Genomic DNA, 19043 nt, shown 5'->3' with positions numbered 1-19043 from the left:
TCAGAGTCCAGATGCTGAGGAGGAGACTGGGATTCTGGACTCAGACCAAGTTTTTTTCTCATAAATTTGCAAGTTTTCTTCTTGTAAATTTGCCACTTTACTTTAATATTCAAGTTTTTTCCTCGTAAATTTACAACTTTAATCTTGAAAATTCTGAGTTTTTTTTTTTTTTAGGAATATCACCCCCTCCCTAGGCTCTGTATTTTTTTTTTTTTTTATGCCCACAGTGGCCCAAACACGCCGTCGTAAAAGGAAGACAATCTGAGTATTTTAGTGATCTTAGTGAGTCTCCAGTCAGACAGGGGTTGGCAGTTTTACAGCAAAACATGTTTGCATTGATTATCAAAATAACTGATAACTGAATACTTTTCTGTCAAATGACTAATTGATTTAACTCTATCGTGACTTACACATCACTGCTGTGTTCTGCAGCAATGTGACAGCTTCCTGTTCACCGTGCTGGTGGATCTGGTGAAGTGCGGCCTGTCGGACAGCGAGAGCTGCCTCCGAGCCGTCACCCTGTCCTTGTACAGCCAGTCTGTGGTAAGCTACACACACACTCACACACACACACACACATACACACACACTCACATACAACCCACTGTGTGCAGATCTGGGCCATTTACCACCTGTTATGTTTTATTTTAATCCGTTTGTGGTATCAGATTTTTGTGAATGATGATTTACTTCATGTCAGACTCACACCAGTCCTGATGTAAACAAATATCTGGCGCTCCATTGATTGATTGATTGATTGATTGATTGATCTTTATTTTTCAACAAACAGCTCAGCAAATGTAAGATACAAAAAGTCTCATCAAACAGTCGACATGTAGAAAACACACACGATGCGTTGGAGAAGGAAGCAAAGTCTCTTCCTCACAATATCGAATCACTCTAGATCAAAAATAAATAATGAAATCAAATAAAATCTCTCAGCAAATATATACAACATAAATACTAGGGACAACAAAAATAGAAGGGAAAAAAATACATATTCACACTTTTTTCCCCTACATTTAAAGCTCCTCTGTTTTATACTTGTTTATTAATAACTGTTTGTAGCTGCATTTGAGTTTTTTAATGTTACTTTACATTTTTATGAGTTGTATGGACAGCAGGTTGTTTTAAATTAAATTTCCCTCTTCAGTCACAACCCTCCCTCTCTGAACGTTGCCTTGCATTACATTATTTATTACCTATAACTCATAATTTGGGCAGTTTTAAATTGAAGTTCAGTGTATGAGACCAGATTTGCTGTGATCTAAAAGTTTTCTCTCCACACATCGACAGCTTGTCAAAGTCCAGGCAGGAGGACAAGTCCACGTGAACCACATCCTCTCCCAGCTCCCACTCTTCACACGTGAGCGACGCTGCCACAGAATCACACTCCACACAGAGAACACTCGAGAAATGACCCCTGCAAAATTCACTGATTTTTTTCCCCCCGTCCATTTTGTTGAACTGAACAAGACACAGATTTTAACATAAATCACTGAGCCATATTGATGAACAACTAATCAAAGTATGATCAGCATCGCAATATGACCAGGTGCAATTTCCTAATCACTGGAGATGCTTTTTCTTTTTTTGATAAAGGTAAAATGTATAAGAAAATATAGTTATAGATGGGGTACTCTACAATTAATCACACTCATTTTAATTGGTTTTCAGTGGAAAAAATGCAGCAAAAATGATCATTCCCACTAAAATGATCATTCCCACTGAAATCCTGGCAATCCATTGTTTCATGTGTAATGTCGGCCTTATGATCTTTAATACCATGGGCATATAATTTATAAAGAAAATCTGTTTTCTGCATAGAGCTGGATGCTTAAATGCTGGTTTGAAGGCAAAAGCTGCAGCTGCTTATTTGTTCACTGTCTTTACATTTTCATTTATTTGAGATTAAACTGAGTCTCAGATAAACCGTATACATACCGTTACTGATGTGATACTAGCTTAACTGTCCATAATTATCATTATTAACCTGACATAGTAATAAACACAGCGGGCATATTCTTCTACCAAAACTGAAGGATTGATTACAGGAAACTGACTAACCTTCAACGTATTCAGTAGCACCAGTTTTCACAGACTTCCAGACAGTTCAGAGGGCTGACCTCTGGAGTCACATGACATAAAATGTATGCTCTGATTGGCTGTTATATGAACCCTGTTGCAAAAAGCTGAAACTTTCTTGCAACTTGTCAGTTTGTTGAATGAGTCATTTATTTGGTTACATGCAAAACAATGCATACATTAGGAAATCCCGATAACTGTGCACAGTTAATGGGACAGATTGTTGGCTTTCTGCATCGTTACATCAGTGACGTCTGTTCACTTCACCGCTGCACTGAGGACGCCTGTTAATCTGACTGTGTTTTCTGACCCGTGCAGCCGAGATCAGCGTCTTCCGCCCGTCTTCCTTCTACATCGTCATCGACACCAAGGTGGGCCTGCAGCTGATGGTGCAGCTGTCTCCCATCATGCAGGTCTTCGTCACAGCCACCACCTCACTTCAAGGGACCACCTGTGGTACGCATCCACCACCTTCACCTCTGTGTCTGGAGGATGTTTCTGATGCATTTTTCCAAGCTGCTTAGATATGCTCCCACCATTATGTACAAAAACACGACTTTCTGCATGGGATGCCACGGCTGACCCTGTGCTTCATGTCGGTGGTTTGTTTGTTTGTATATTTTAATCCTGTCTAATCTGACAATATGTCTAACCCCTCGAGAATGACGGAGCAATCAATTACTGAACATGGAACTTCTCATTGAAGTCTTGTTCAAAGCGTTTTAACTTTTAATATGTGGCACCTGGGGTTTAAGAATAAAAACAGATGACACAGAGCGATAACCATGGCTAAATGAAAAGAGCAGAGACAAGTGGGATTTATGTGTAAAATGCAGGTGAAAGAAAATCTGGACAAACTGTGTCTGATCCTGTTCATCCTGTCTTTAAAGAATTCATCAAACTACCCTCAGGAGGGCGCTATAGAGCTGCTGCAGCCACCAGCAACATTTACAAAAAGTCTTTCATACCAAATGCAGTAACTGTCATCTGCATGTTGAGTTTTTATTGTGATTTACTGAGATGCGTTTTAACTTGTGAAGCTGAAGGCAAATCTCCGCATCTGTGGACCAAAAAGATCGTCTGTCTTAATTCACACCTGAACTTGTCTTTACATCGCAGGTCTGTGTGGAAACTTCAACAACAAGATGTCTGACGACTTCAGAGTGATGAGCGGGCTGGTGGAGGGCACGGCTGTGGCGTTTGCCAACACCTGGAAAACCCGAGCCAGCTGCCCCGAGATCAAGGCTCGCTTCGGCCACCCCTGCAGCCAGGGGGTCAGCAACGGTAACACCTCACCCTCCGCTCTCACACACACACACTGTCAAAACAAAAACATGAAACTGCTGGCCATAACATGAACAAAAAAATATTTAATTGTACTGTAACTACATCAAAGTAATTGCTACAGCTAAATTTCATAAGTTTCATGTTAAAGTTGGCCTAAATACATAACCTAAGACAACCTCACTGAGCTAAGAGATGATCTGAACAAAAGATAATTAGTTGGCACAACTGCTGGTGATTTTCTTCAAAACTTAGTTTGAGTTGAGACTTAAAGCTCAGAGTTTTTTCTCAACTTTTTCATTTTTACAGTGTGTGTACAGGACAGATACAGTACCCTGTTGTCACACTGCACCATGCAATACACCGCACCACAGCTGGCCACGCCCAGGGGAGTAACGGAACAAAGTGCCTTTACTCAAGCACCACACTCCATTTAGTGACTTTTACTTTCATACTCTAATACATTTAACTATGACACTTTTCTACACTATTCCTTTTGAGTGCATTAATTTTACTTTTCATGGTGTTTTGCCATCACGGTATTGCCATCACTCACCACACCATCACATAATACAACGCCACATCATCCAGTACCATACCAGAGATGGAAAAAACTGAGTGTAGTTCAGTCTTGTTTCCATCAGGGGCAGCGCTGAGCTAACCAGAGTAGAATATGTGGCGGTCAGTGGGGCTAAATGCTATAAACTGATCAGTCCATCTGATTCCAGATATTGATCAGTAACTGGTCTGTTACTCTCAGAGTTAGTGTTATTTATAATGCCAAGAGAATTCTGCGCTGAGGTGAAATCCCTGGCTGTAAAATGATGTCAGTTTCAGCAGATTTCCATGAAATTATCATTTGGAGAGCAGATTTTCTGGAAAAGTGCCATTGACTGCAGTTCATTTGACCACTTTTAGAGCTCTACATCGCCCCCTGGTGGTGGAAACACAGGTGGAACATCTCCCTGTAAAGACCGTATCATAACAGGTTTTCTAACAGCTGTTTCTGTGTGTGTGTGTGTGTGTGTGTGTGTGTGTGTGTGTGTGTGTGTGTGCGTGCGTGCGTCAGAGCGCTATGCCCAGTACTGGTGCTCCATGCTGACCGACCCGATGGGGGTGTTCTCCTCCTGCCACAGCATCATCAGCCCTGAGACCTACAAGGACGTATGTCTACACACACTCATCAGCACACACACTTCAGCTTATGCAACTTAGTTAGTTAGTTTCTTAGTTATTTATTTGCACATACAAAAAGACAAGAATAACTAAGTCATAACATAGGAAGTTACACATCACCAACAATCATTAAAGTGTCACAATTTGTTGTTAATTAGAGTTAATTCCAGATGTTTTTAGATAGATAGATAGATAGATTGATAGATAGATAAATAGATAGGTATACTTTATTGATCCCAGACTGGGAAATTCACACGTTACAGCAGCATCATCAATAAAAACATAAAATAAAATTAAAATTAAAATTAAAAGTATGTACAATAGAGACTAAATATGCGAAATATATACACTAAAGACAATAAGGGCTAAGTATATACAATAAAGTAGCCTAAGAATATGAGATGTTTAAGTGTAGAAATGTAAGAAATGTAAGATATACCGATGAAAATAATAAATATGAAAAATGAAATATACTATGATGAAATATATTATGATCGGGTAGATACTAGCCAGAGGTGGGGTAAAATCATCTCACTTAAGTATCATGATTCTTTTTTTTAAATGATTTTCTTAATCAATGTTTTTTTTTATCACTGAGTTGATTTAAAGTAAAGGTACTGATATATGAAACTAGATGAGCTAAAACCTACTAATCCACTGGTACCGAGCGTGTCATGCTCGGTTGTCAACAAGAGGACTAAATATTTCCAGCGGGGTCCCTTGACCTCTGACCTCCAGATGTGTGAATGAAAATGGGCTCTCTCTGGGCAGCCACGGCTCTCCCCTTTGCAGACACGCCCACCTTCTGCTAATCCCATGCAGTTTGGGCCACAAAGCCTGCATTTTTAGAAACTTGACATCACTGTCTAAAATGACCTCCAGGAATCGCAGCCTCATGAAACTTTACAGCGACAAACTAGAGGAGAAAAAATTAAAGAAAAAATTAAAGAAAAAATTACAATCAATCGTAATATCGAATTGGAAAATGCAATACATATACAGGGTGACACAAAAAAACGGGAACTTTTTAACAATCCAATAAAACCAAGAGTGATGGAAGAAAAATATTTTATTCATAGTAATTGAAACCTGAAAACATGCCATTTAAGAAACAATGATGGAATATTCATTTTTTAAAAATTGTGCTGCCACTTGCTCATGTCTGCCAATACGCACTTCAAAGATTCCCGTTTTTTTGGGTCACCCTGTATATATTGTGATAGTATTGAATCAGAGAAAAACATGTTGTCCTAGCACTGATAGTAGCTGACTTGTTCAACTAAAATCCCGCTGCTGATGTCACGCCGCTCGCCGTGTCCCCTGACAGAACTGCATGTACGACAGCTGCAACTGTGACAACAGCGAGGCCTGCATGTGTGCTGCCGTCTCCTCGTATGTCTACGCCTGCTCAGCGGCAGGAGTGCAGCTCAGCGGCTGGAGGACCACCATCTGCAGTGAGTAACACACAACGATCAGCAAGCACACTGACATACAGCTGCACACACACACCGATCAGTAAGCACGCTGACATACAGCTCCACACACCAGGAATTTTTGGCATCGTATTGTAGCAGGTAAACTGGTTAGTGAGCTGGAGTGTGTGTGTGTGTGTGTGTGTGTGTGTGTGTGTGTGTGTGTGCGTGTGTGTGTGTGTGTGTGTGTGTGTGAGGCAGTGAGAAGCTTAGGGTGACTGCTGAACTGAAATAAACATCATAAAAATCAGCACACACAGACACACACCTTCACTCCCACACCCCAACAAACAATTTATTTATACATAAAAGAAAGAGCCGACTCAGCAGGCGGACACACTCAACCCCTCCCACCCCCACCCCCACCCCCCTCCACCAGGCAAATACTCCAGCAACTGTCCACCTGAGACGGTGTACGGCTACAGCATGACCACCTGCGAGCGCACCTGCCGCTCCCTCAGCCAGACCGACTACTCGTGCCAGGTGAACGTCACCGCCGTGGACGGCTGCGGCTGCCAACAGGGAACCTACATGAACGAGGACGGCCACTGCGTCAACAGCAGCAGCTGCCCCTGCTACGACAAGGACACCATCATCCCCGCGGGACAGGCCGTCAGCAACGACGGCTCCTCATGGTAAAACACCACAGACCATGAAGCCCCAAACCGCTGACACTGAACACCTGACAAACTGAACACATCACTGTATGAGTTACTGCACACTACTATAAGATCACACGCAGAGATTACTTTCTAAAAGCCAAGAAAAAACAACGTGAGTACGCTGGCTGCAGGATCTTTTCGGCTGCTGGCTCATGGTCTTAATCTTTGTAAATGATTTTTTGTGATCATCATTTACTCCTAAATATTTCCCAAGACCGGTGCTTCAACACTATGTGTCTTTTCAAATTTGATGCTGATGTGGCTGACGTCCTGACTGACAATTTGTACAGTAATGTGAGATTTTTTTGTACCGATTTCTTCATAAAAACTCATTCAAATATTCATATGGACAGGCTTCACACAGCTGCTCTGTCTGAACCCGCCATGCTGCATGCCGGCTTGGCCGTAGTCATAGATAGATAGTGTTACGACCCTGGCTCGTGGGCCGCAACATAAAGTGGAGACAGATGTCAGATTATACATAATTTTATTTCAATTAATAATATAAATTAAAATCTGGGGAGCAGTTCAAATTACACAACCGCTTGTGGTGAGTGTGCCGCTCCCCTCAGGAGGCAGTTTCCCTTCCTTTTATCCACTCCACCTTCTCAGGTGTGGACAATTAAGCCAATTTAGCCCAGGCACCACCCAAGACTCTTGCACTGCACTGCAGAGCCAATGGTTGTGCAGAGGGGCGTAACAATAGTTAGATTTACTTTATTGATCCCAAACTGGGAAAATATTAAATTATGAATAGAAACATTCCTTTCACCGTTGAACAAAAATTGCCCTTCACAAAATTCATCAATTGAGTGTGTCTGTGGGTGCAATGCTGGAGAGCAAGACAATTATCTAAAGATATGGAAAACAACCTGCAAAATAAAAAAAATGAACAGACTAAAAAGCCTCAAGAATTATCAAAATGATGAGATCAAATTGCAGGTTTTCATTTATTAAAGACAAACTAAGGCTAACTGGGTCCACACTAAGCTGGGTAAATTTGAAAATGCATTTTTCCCCCTCTGTTTTAGCCTTCCATCCACACCAAGCCAGTGTTTTCCACCCATGAAAATGGAGCTTTTCAGAAAAGTCTCCAAAGTGTGTAGACCTGAAAGTGCCGTCGTGCCATGGCCAAGAATGGCAACACATTTTGTTTCACGAAAATCACACAAACAGTGAAGAAAAAAAAAAAAAACAGAAACATGGAGATAAAAACACAGAGAAATTAAACTCGGCAATACTTTCAGGGTTGCTAAGTGTCATGGGTCACTTCTGGAAATTTATGAAATTTTGGAAAGTCTATACTAGCCTGAATTTTAAAAAAAAAATCAGTTAATTAATTATTCCCCAAGTACATTTATTTTCCATTGTGTTCACTTCCACCACATAATAAAATAGAATAATTAACTTAACATCTGAAGTGTGATTAAAATTTTACTCCAGTAAAAATTTGATTAATTGATGTTACATTTATAATGGAGGTCATGGGAAGTCATGGTGCAACAGGGACATTTAGGGTGTTTTCACACATACTTTGTTTAGGTCGACCTAACTGTCTAGGCCAGGCTAATTGGTGCGGTGCGGGTAGTGTGAACGCAAGGAGCCGCACCCGAGGTCGACCTAAACAGCCATACCGAGAGCGGCTGGAAGGGGTGGTCTCGGAGCGACGCACCAAGGCCTTTAGTGCGGTGCGGCGCACCAAACCAGTGGTGTGAACGCGCAGCGAACCCGGGGTCGGCCCAAGCCTGGTGTACTCCACAAGTTTGGGCTACGTAGGCTGGGCCGGGGTAGAGGACAACATTGTTACCCTATTTCCCCAATTAATTGCCCGGCCGCAAATAGCCGCCTGGTTCTTTTAAACGCCTGGGGTCTGCACCCAGTTTGCGTATTAAACGCCAACCCGAATAACCGCCAGGGCGATTATTTGCATTATATTGAGGTAAACCCAAAATAAGGCGATTCACCTTATTTTTTCAGAGGTAAACGGTTAGCCGCACAATAACTGTGCAGCACTTCCGTTTACTGTCAAAATAAGAGCTAGCTAACGTTAGAAAAAGGGTGTACCGTAATCTTAAATGACCGATTAACTCTTATTTTGACAGAAAACGGAAGTGTCGGAGGGAACGACTCGCAGCGCTAGCGGCTTGCACTGTTTGTATGTATATATATGTTTACCTTATACCTTACAGTACTTTCTGCCTATGTTGCCGCCCTAGGCGAAATTACTGGCTTGCGCCCTTTCATGTTACTACTCCAACCCCCCCGCCCCCGCGGCACCGGTCGGCCTGACCGGGTGGGCCGCGGCCGGCCCGCCTGATGCCGACTGATGGTGCCGCGGCATGTGCGGGTCAATACGGTTTTCTAGAAAACTGGCGATATTTTTTTTTCCTCTCGTGCGCCCCCAAGTAGATAGCACCCCGGGCGGTTGCCCACACTGCCCATAGCAAAAACCGTCCCTGACGTTAGGCACGTCAGACGGCGTTGCTGTTGAGTCTCCATCGTTCACGTGTGTTTTGTTTACATCTTGAGGCTTCATTCCAACCTTCTTTTCCGGGTGGGATGGTGCTACACATGTCATTTTTGTCTGGTTGCCATGGATACATGACGCTCCATTCTGTAGAGCGGTGGACTTGGTGCGGCGATAAAAAGCATATGTGAAACTGAGCCGCTCCAGTTGAAAACTGATACATTGTATATTGGGTCGACCCAAATATGTGTGAAAACACCCTTATTGCCTGTGTGGGAAAAGCTCATGCTGAGTGTGAACAGTCAGACGGAGCACGAGAGCTGCAGGTCGGTCCATGAAGCTTGATGATGTTTCTCTGCTTCATTCGTTTTCTCACAGCATGTGCAAGCAGGGAGTGCTGAGCTGCTCGGGCAAAAACAAAGTGCACGGTGGGTTTACACACACACACACACACACACACATAACAAGACTTATACACTCATGTACAATACATCAGTATACACATGGAGTACACATGGAGTACTGTATCATCACAAAGTCTGGACCACACCAACACATTATTTCTAAAAAACAAAATGATTAAACTGTATGGATATTGTTGAATTTCAAACAGCACAAATAGAGCACAAAGCCAGAGATAACACACTGCCAGGAAATATTAACAGACTTTTCTGGGATGAAGAAGGGGGTCATAATCTGAAGGGTGAATTTAATTTAAAGACTCACAGGAGAGGGTTTTGTGTGTCAGTGTGTGGTGTGAAATTATGGGACAGATTAGCGATAGATTGAGGGCCGGTGTAAAAAGACGTACAAACACATGATATCCACCAGGTACAGGAGGAATAAGAAGGGCTTTGACTGTCACCAGGTGTTCTCAGGGATTATTGTATTTCTGGTGTAAATAACTGTAGTTGGATATGGGTTTGTGGATGTGTTTATAAGGCAGAAATATATATTGTATACTACTTGACATCACATATTTATATGTAGAAAATAGTAATTACTTAGTATGGCTATGATAGATATGTAGGTAATATGGTTATGTATGATATCATCAATTACCTTTCATTTAAACAAAGTGAAGAATATCTAGGAAGCTGGGATAGGTTAGGGTTAGGGTTTATTTTGTTTTTAGTTTAAGTTTATCTCCAGAGTGGGTTTGCTGCTGGTTTCAGTTTAGTTTTTATTATTTCAAAATGTTTAGTTTTAATTAGTTGTTTTTTTGTTTTTTTAAATTTATTTCAGTGTTAGTTTGGGTTTTTATTGTAATATAGGGGGTGTTTGTAAGGGTCTAAATTTAAGAAATTCAGAATAGGCATCCTGAAGCTAGTTGACGACATCCCAGTCTCAATAAAAATCAGCACCAACGCAAACTCCAGCTGACTGAGCTGATAAATTTGACCAAACTGACAAACACTTAAACTAAAGACATTTTCTTATTTCTTTTCTTTTCTTTTCTTTTCTTTTTTTTTTGAGTTTTGTAAGTACACAATATCATATCAGTTATATTTTTCTCTAATATCTAGTTTTTATTTTTATTTCAGTTAGCTAAAATACCTACCTAGTTTTATTTTTAGTGTAGTTTTAGTTTACTATAATAACCTTGCTGTGTAGGCTTCTCTGTCCTGCTGCTCACCCTCCCTCTGCTCCCTGCTCATGCAGCCTCGCCGTCCTGCACTCCTCCCATGATTTACTTTGACTGCTCCACCGCTCAGCCTGGAGCCACCGGGACAGAGTGCCTGAAGAGCTGCAACACAATGGACATGGCCTGTGTAAGCACAACGTGACACACACACACACACACACACACACACACACGGTAACTCCGGGGCACCAAATTTAAGAACGGTGCAGAACCCTTCATGTTGTTGTGTTGTCAGTACATATCTTAGAGACCCCCCAAAATGTCTTGCCTCATGTTTTTAGGGGAGCGCTCATGTCTTATTAAGGGCAGCTGAGCTCCTCCTGCTCCCCTGTAGCGCCCCCTGCAGGCAGACAGTTTGTGTTTTTCTTCATGAAGCAGCTGCATTACAGCCGAGCTGCACTTCACTTTGATTTGATCCATCAGCTGACAGTCCAGCTGCTGGCCAGAGTCACACAGGAGAGGCTCTCTGCTTCCTGAGCTTTACACCTGAACTGAGAGCTGTCAGCTGGCGGTCGGATCAGTCAGGATGGATGTTAACATGAATGAATGAAAAAAAATTTATTTCGGTCAGGTCATTTAAATTTACACTGTTTAACAGGAAAAATGAATAAATAAATAAACAAATAAATACTCATTCTGTCAGTATAAATGAAAATGGCATAGGCTGAAGCTAGCGCTTATTTTCGCCTACCCTTCTTATCAGATCAGCTTGATCAGATCAAAATTTTTCAAAACATTAAACAAAATATTATAGCATTTTACACAAAAGATCCCAAATATAACTTCAGAATGGTAACTGAATCATCAAATACTTTTCTCATATTTTTCAAATACCTTACTTTTGAACAAACGTTTAAATTTGAGGACTGACTGGCACATCTTCAATTCATCGTCTAGACCATTGCATACATCCACACCCCTCACAGAAATACATTGATCTTTTATTTTGGTCCTGGATTTTATTTTCTCCATCATATGTTTCCCTCGGAGCTCGTATCTACATTCCCTTTTTTTAAACATGCTCAATATTTCACAAGGTAATAAATTGTTATATGCCTTGTACACTGTCAATGCTATTTTATAGTCCACTAGGTCCATGAATTTGAAAGCCCTTAATTTAATAAATAATCCATTTGATGGTTCTCTGTAGTTTGATTTTGTGATAATCCTTACAGCTCTTTTTTGAAGGATGAAAATAGGTCTAGTATGGGTAGGATATGCATTCCCCCATATTTCTAGGCAATAGAAATGGAGGTTGAAACAGGGCCACAGTCACACCAGACAGAGAAACAGGCACAGACGCTGTAGATTCACTCGCTGTGTGTTGTGATGCAGATCAGCACGGGCTGCATGTCGGGCTGCGTGTGTCCTGACGGCCTGCTGTCAGACGGCAGAGGAGGCTGCATCAACGAGACCGACTGTCCCTGCACGCACAACGGATTGGTCTACCAGCCTGGACAGACGCTGACTGTGGAGTGCAACACCTGGTTTGTGCAGCGCCTCACACAGCACAGAACACACAAACAGCAGGGGTGTCACAGTTCACTCTGCTCATGGGGCTGGTTTGGCTTGTTCCTCAGTTGTTAAGCCACAGTTTGTTTGTTTTTTTTTTGGTCACAGTTTGGCTTGAGGAAAAAACGAACTGACTGAATTCAAGTTATCTCTACTTAGATATGCAGACGTCACATGTTTGGCTGGCTCTAACTGAGTCCTTTAACCAGACCTCACCAAAACCATCCGTCCATTATCTATGAAATACATTCTGAAATCGTGGGGGCCCATTTAGTGGAGTGCGTACCTCGTGTCAAGAGTCCTCACCGCAGTGACCTGGGTTTGAATCCGGCCTGGACAACTTGCTGCATCTCATCTCTCTCTCCTGCCTTTGCTTTCGAGGGCTGCTACATGAAGTGGAGACAGACATAGATAAATAAATAGATAGATAGATACTTTATTCATCCCGAAGGAAATTCAACAGTATCCACAGATTGCAAGATTAAATAAATAAAAAATAAAGAATAAAAGATGACACTAGAGATCTAAGTACCCAATGTGCAAAAAAAACGTTTGCATAGATGTATACAATGTGCATAGATGTGGGTAATGTGCAAATTTACAGTATAAACAGATGATAAATAGCAGCAAGCAATATATACACTATAAACAAGGAATATATAAAAAATAGAAATATGAACAATTTAAACAGCAGAGGGGCGGTAGTTAAGGTGCTGAGAAGAAGGAAGAATGTGCATATAGTAAGATTAGATAATACAGAAGATTAGATAATATAGAAGATATAGTAAGTAACAATTTTATTTCAATTAACAGATGACTTTAGTCAAAATCTCGGGGAGGAGTTTAAAAAGAAAAGCCATGCCTTCTCAGGTGTGGACAATTAAGCCAAATTAGGCCATATAACTCCCAAAGACTCTTGCTCTGCCACTGGAGGGCCGGTGGGGGTGCAGAGGGGCGTAACACAAAAAAATAATCTTTAATAAAAACATTCTGAACTCATTAAAGTGTTAGAAAGACTTTCCAAAGCAGCTGAAAGTGCGTGACAGTTAGTGTGTGTTGTGTGTCCACCCAGCGTTTGCAGAGGCAGGAAGTTCATATGTACCGACAACGTGTGTGATGGCGTTTGTGGCATCTACGGTGACGGCCACTACATGACATTTGACGACAAGAGGTACGACTTCAGCGGCGTGTGTGAATACACCCTCCTCCAGGTAAACTGCTCGCTCCGCCCACGGATCTCTGTGTGAAATATGGACAGGTAGATGGCAGGGTTGAGATGGTGTCCAATAAATATTTTGTGTGTCCTTCTCCAGGACTACTGCGGCAACGACCAGGGCAACGGCACCTTCAGAGTGATCACGGAGAACGTTCCCTGTGGCAGCTTAGGAACCACCTGCTCCAAGACCATCAAGATCTTCCTCGGGGTAACAAAAGAAAACTAAAGCTGTGATCAGACGACGTGATGTTAGTGTCTGTCTCGATGGTCCACGTGGAAGATTTTCACTCATACTCGCAGTAATTCTTGCCATTCAGTCTCAGCCCAGAGAGAGGCCACGCCAACACGTTTGACCCCGACCAATCAGCTCACACCGTCTTTCGTGTTGTAGCACAATGGCCCAGGTGATGGTAGAGGGTCAACCAATAAACAGTCAGAAACACAGTGGCCACACTCGTACATCCGGGTTTTAGGGTTGCAGAATTGGACACGCTCAAATGCCCATCATGCCTTGCGCTACACACCTCGGTGAAATCCTTGGATTTGGGGGTTCCTGGGATTCCACTCCTTGGATTTCATACTTTTTATATGGATCTTAGTGGTCAAAATCTGTCTGCATGACCTACATCTCTTACGGTCTGTGTTTTAAAAGGTCAAATGTTGTTTCAGGGTTAACTGTCATTTAGAAGCCCAAAAAGACCCAAAACCACCAGAACCCAGCAACACGGTTTCAAAACCAGGCTCAATTTGTGTGATAATAATGGAATAAGAATGAATTTGGGCGGCTGAGTTGATCTCGGGCATCGGGAAGGGAGGCATCACTGCATTTAGTGCTAATTCATACATTTCTGGACGACTTCGGCACTATGAAAAAACATTTCAAGAACACAAAAAATCAGCATCAAAGCAGCAAAATTACATCTACAAATACAACACTCCACATGTCAGCCCAAACAAGGCAAATACACTGTAAGATGCACATTTGCTCTCTAAGAAGTTTACATCGGTAGGGAGACTGGGGTAAGTTGAGCCAATGGGTAAGTTGAGCCACCCCCTGTTGCTAGGAAACGGTAAAAAACATTGATCAGTTGACCAAATATTTAGGAGGAAGGCATCATTTCATGGAGTCTGTGAAGGTAAGAACCACATGGGTAAAGTGGTTAGACATTTATTTCCAAAAAAACATTTTTTACTCTTGAAAGTGAATTCAGTCTATCATAAGTTTCATGAGAATTGTGTTATGACCAAAATAGATCATTTTAAATTTGTTTTATACATCAGTTGTGGTATCTATGAGATACAACATGAGGTCATAAACCTAGCATAAAAGTGCACCATTTTAGCTGTGGGGACTAAAAAAGTCAAAATGGTAGCTCTGGGGTAAGTTGAGCCATTTGGCCAGGGGTAAGTTGAGCCAGAGCCCCATTATGGGGCTTAGTGTATTTTGGCTGTAGCCTAAATGTCTTAAATATTAAATAAATATGAAATATTGAATGAATGAATGAATTAATAAAAAATAAAAATAAATAAATAAAGTAATTAATTAATTAATAAAAATAAAATAAATATTAATTACATATTAAGTGTATGGGGTAGGGGTAATTTGGTTCAGTGTTCAAATGTGTTACGTTCATATGTTCATAACTGACCTTACTGTCAGCAAGGACACCAAGAAACTAGTGTTCTAGTGTTTTCTTTCCAAAAACACAGCTGTTAATGTTCTCTTCCCAAGCGCACTTTAAGGCATGTTAAAACAGCTGTTTATTGTACCTGTTGAACTGTGCTTAATACATAAAAATACACATGAATGTGAAGAAGTGACTGTTATTTAGGGAGGGAGAAGGTGAGGGAGGGGTGGCTCAACTTACCCCGCCCCTATGCTCAACTTACCCCATAAACGGGGTAAGTTGTGCCACAAGACCACTTTTTTTGGACATGCTATATTATGGAAACAGTTATGTTTACACTCATTCTGTTTGTTTGAAGAGATGCACAACATCCTGAAATATATGCAGATATATTAGTTAGCGACAAAACTATGATTGCCTTGATGTAGTGATCCTAAATATGAAAAATGGCTCAGCTTACCCCAGTCTCCCTACTAGCTGAAGTGTAAAAAATGGCACCATAAAATGTCTCTAAATTCAGGTAACCCATTGTAAGAACAAGCAAACCTATTAGGACAATATTTTTTCATGTAGACTCAAATATGCTCAAAAATTCCACCAACAATACTATAGTTGGAGGTGAATTTAACTAGCGATACCTGGGGGAAAATGATGCCATAAAATATCTGCAAATTCATGGTGATGATAAGAGGAAAAACAACGCACGCCTATGAGGTTAATGTTTTCATGAAGCAGCGTATATAAGATTAAAGTGCTCATACGTTTGGTTTCCCCAGGCGAACGAGTTCCAGCTGAAAGATGATGACTTCCACGTGGTGAAGGGCAGCATCACGGTGTTACCCAGCCAGGTGCGCAAGATGGGCAACTACCTGGTGGTGGTGGTGAAGCAGGGACTCGTGCTCACATGGGACCAGAAGACCAGCCTCTTCATCAAACTCAGCCCCGACTACCAGGTACAGAACAAATACAGCAGCAGGGGTCTCTCTCTCTCTCTCTCTCTCTCTCTCTCTCTCTCTCTCTCTCTCTCTCTCACACACACACACACACACACACACACACACACACACACACACACACAATAACAACAACAGCACTTTCAAACTGGATAATAGCATCATAAAATACAGTAAGAGATGTGAAGAAAATTGGCTGTATTCATAAACATAAGGAAATGATCAGTAACAGAGAAAACACTGAACAGTGAAAATCCAGACGGACTTTGGGCCAAATTTCAGGGTAAAACAACAACATGTTTGATCACCTGTTAGCTACTGTTAGACAACCACTAACGTTAGCATTCAGCTACGATTTGGCTAACGTTACTGTTTATTTGTGTTACATGATACAATAGGAAAGACGTAAATTAATTATGAAATATCAGTGAACACCTTGGACTCATTTCTTTTTAAGTCCACCAGCTAAAGCATAGAGGTTAAACCCACTGGCTGAGTAACCAGTGTTAAATTCAATTTAGTTTTAGTCTTAGTCTTGTGTCAAATGACTAGTTTTAGTCATATTTAGTCAACTTGTATTCTTTTTTGTTTAGTCACATTTTAGTCGATGAAAAGTCTTGGCATTTTAGTCTAGTTTTAGTCAAAGAAAATCCAAAGTATTTTAGTCTAGTTTTAGTCAATAGTTTTAGTCAATAGTCTTTTTTAGTCTTTGACCTGCATCATGTTGGCTTTTTTTTAATTTAACAATATGTTAAATTATTATTATTATTTTAAAATGTAAATTGCTTATCAAACAGACCTAACAATTCAGCTACCAATGAATGAGCAGTAGTATGCATGGGATAACATAGATTGAAAAATAAGCCGAAGTGATACCTCTTTCATGAATAGACAAGCTAAGCCAGTGTGCTGCTGTTAGCCAGTGAAAATAGAGCGGAGTGGCAACTCTTCGTGCATCCAATGAATGCACTTTTTGGATTTTAAAAGTCTATGACGAAAAAGAAAAATCTCCCGGTTCTCCCGACGTACAGTCCGGGCCTGTCTGCATATCATCCATTGGACGATATGCAGCGTTGCATTCATGTGCAATTCCAAAAAGGAGGACAAATAAGCTTCTGGCTTGACACTGCGCCGGACGCCGGACAAGGCATTCAAATTCCGGACTGTCCGGCCTAAATCCGGACGTATGGCCACCCTACGTGTAACGTTAGCAGTGTAATGTTAGCTGTGTAACGTTAGCCGTCCTGCTGTGTTTCCACCTCAGAAATGTTCTGCTGAACTCAGGAACGTTCACTGGAACACAGAGTTTAATTTCAAGCTCTAACAAGTGGACTTAAATATTAAACATTAATATTTCATACTTCATAATGATGTACTCTTTATCGCATCATGTGACGCTATCAAGCGGTAACGTTAGCTAGGGAGTCGTTGAATTCTAACGTTAGCTGTTGTCTAACAGTAGCTAACGGCTGATCAAATCTGTTGTTTTACCCTGAAATATGGCCTGAAGTGCCTCTGCATTTTTACTGTCTGTTGTTTTCTTAGTTTCTAATCAATTGGGAAGTGGAAAGATTACCATATTTCCAAAAACACAACTTGCAGCATAGCACTACAACATAGAATAGAATAGAAATACTTTATTGTCTACCTTTTGCGTGCAGAAGGCAGAAATTTGTCTTCGACTTGCACACATTAAAAACACATTTACATAAACATACTAAGTACATCACAAGACACGTTAAAAAAAGTTACATGAATCATAATAGAGCAACATTAAATAGCACCAAGAGCTTGATGGTAAGAACTGAACTCTTGTAAGTATATAGTGCATTGTGCTGAGGTAGGATTCGTGATTAGAAAATTAGAGAATTTTGATTAGAGAATTTAAGTTCCCCAGCCTGAGCGCGGTGTGTGAGTATTAGAGCCTATCAGAGTGAAATATGTAAAATTAAAAATGCAAGAAGTGCACAGCAAAGATGACTAAGGTGTATTATAAAAAAGGCTTTATGGTAAAGGAAAGAGTTAACAATAAAGGCATTAGTACATGAAAAAAACAAAAACAAAAGAATGAAATACATTTTGATGACAGTAAACAAGTTCATCACCAAATCCAGAGAGCGGTCAATTTCATTTTGCCTTCCTCATCAGGGTCAAGTGTGTGGTCTGTGTGGGAACTACGACGGCGACAGTAAGAACGACTTCACCACACGCTCCAACGAGAAGGTGGTGGATGTTCTGACCTTCGGGAACAGCTGGAAGGTTTCGGCGAGCTGCCCCGACGCCGAGCTCACCAGCGACCCCTGCGCCTCCAACCCCTACCGCGCCTCCTGGTCCCAGAAACAGTGCAGCATCATCAACAGCGTCACCTTCCAGGCCTGTCACTCAAAGGTACCGGCGGCAGCATCACACCTCTGGAGGGCAGGAGGGCCCACACTAAAACACACACGACAGCACGCACAAAATACCCACATCTGATTGGTCAGTAGTGACTGATGTTAGACCCAGACACAACTGAGTAACTATGGGAATATTACAGAAATATTACAGAGACATTACAGACGACTGTGTGAAAGTGATTTGTGGTGAACTGAAGGCCCACACCGACTTCTGTGGTTTGATGTAACTACTCCTAATCAAGCTTGGTAACAGTGACACCTGCTGGAGTCAGAAAGTCATTACAATATGGATATCACAAATCACAAGTAACACGAGGAGCAGACTGAAGTTCAGCCTGTAGTCACCGTTTCAGTCTCACAGGGATTTAGAAAACTAAACAACATCCTCAGATCTGAACCCTCAAAGTCGACAAAAAAACAACCCTGCACATATAAAAACCCAGAAGTGAGCGGGGGAAATAATGGAGGGGCTCTTGGGGAGGTGCACAGAGAGAGGGATGCCCCCTCCAGGCCAAACAGACAATTATTATTGCTAATTAAATAATAA

General features: G+C 41.4%; 1 protein-coding gene across 1 annotated transcript in view; it reads left to right on the top strand.

The window, feature by feature from the left end:
* Positions 1 to 19043, top strand: part of LOC115357255 (mucin-5AC-like) — a 68562-nt gene that overhangs the window by 2954 nt on the left and 46565 nt on the right. Inside the window, exons 5-18 of the mRNA XM_030048674.1 lie at positions 433 to 543; positions 1297 to 1366; positions 2404 to 2541; positions 3205 to 3369; positions 4439 to 4533; positions 5873 to 5999; positions 6397 to 6652; positions 9525 to 9574; positions 10809 to 10918; positions 12127 to 12278; positions 13376 to 13514; positions 13617 to 13727; positions 15924 to 16100; positions 18249 to 18488. Coding sequence (XP_029904534.1) covers positions 433 to 543; positions 1297 to 1366; positions 2404 to 2541; positions 3205 to 3369; positions 4439 to 4533; positions 5873 to 5999; positions 6397 to 6652; positions 9525 to 9574; positions 10809 to 10918; positions 12127 to 12278; positions 13376 to 13514; positions 13617 to 13727; positions 15924 to 16100; positions 18249 to 18488 — 1941 coding nt within the window. The remainder of the gene's footprint in view (positions 1 to 432; positions 544 to 1296; positions 1367 to 2403; positions 2542 to 3204; positions 3370 to 4438; positions 4534 to 5872; positions 6000 to 6396; positions 6653 to 9524; positions 9575 to 10808; positions 10919 to 12126; positions 12279 to 13375; positions 13515 to 13616; positions 13728 to 15923; positions 16101 to 18248; positions 18489 to 19043) is intronic.

Source organism: Myripristis murdjan, chromosome 3, assembly GCF_902150065.1.
Source record: "Myripristis murdjan chromosome 3, fMyrMur1.1, whole genome shotgun sequence".
Lineage (NCBI taxonomy): Eukaryota > Metazoa > Chordata > Actinopteri > Holocentriformes > Holocentridae > Myripristis > Myripristis murdjan.
This window is presented reverse-complemented; position numbering and strand designations above follow the sequence as displayed.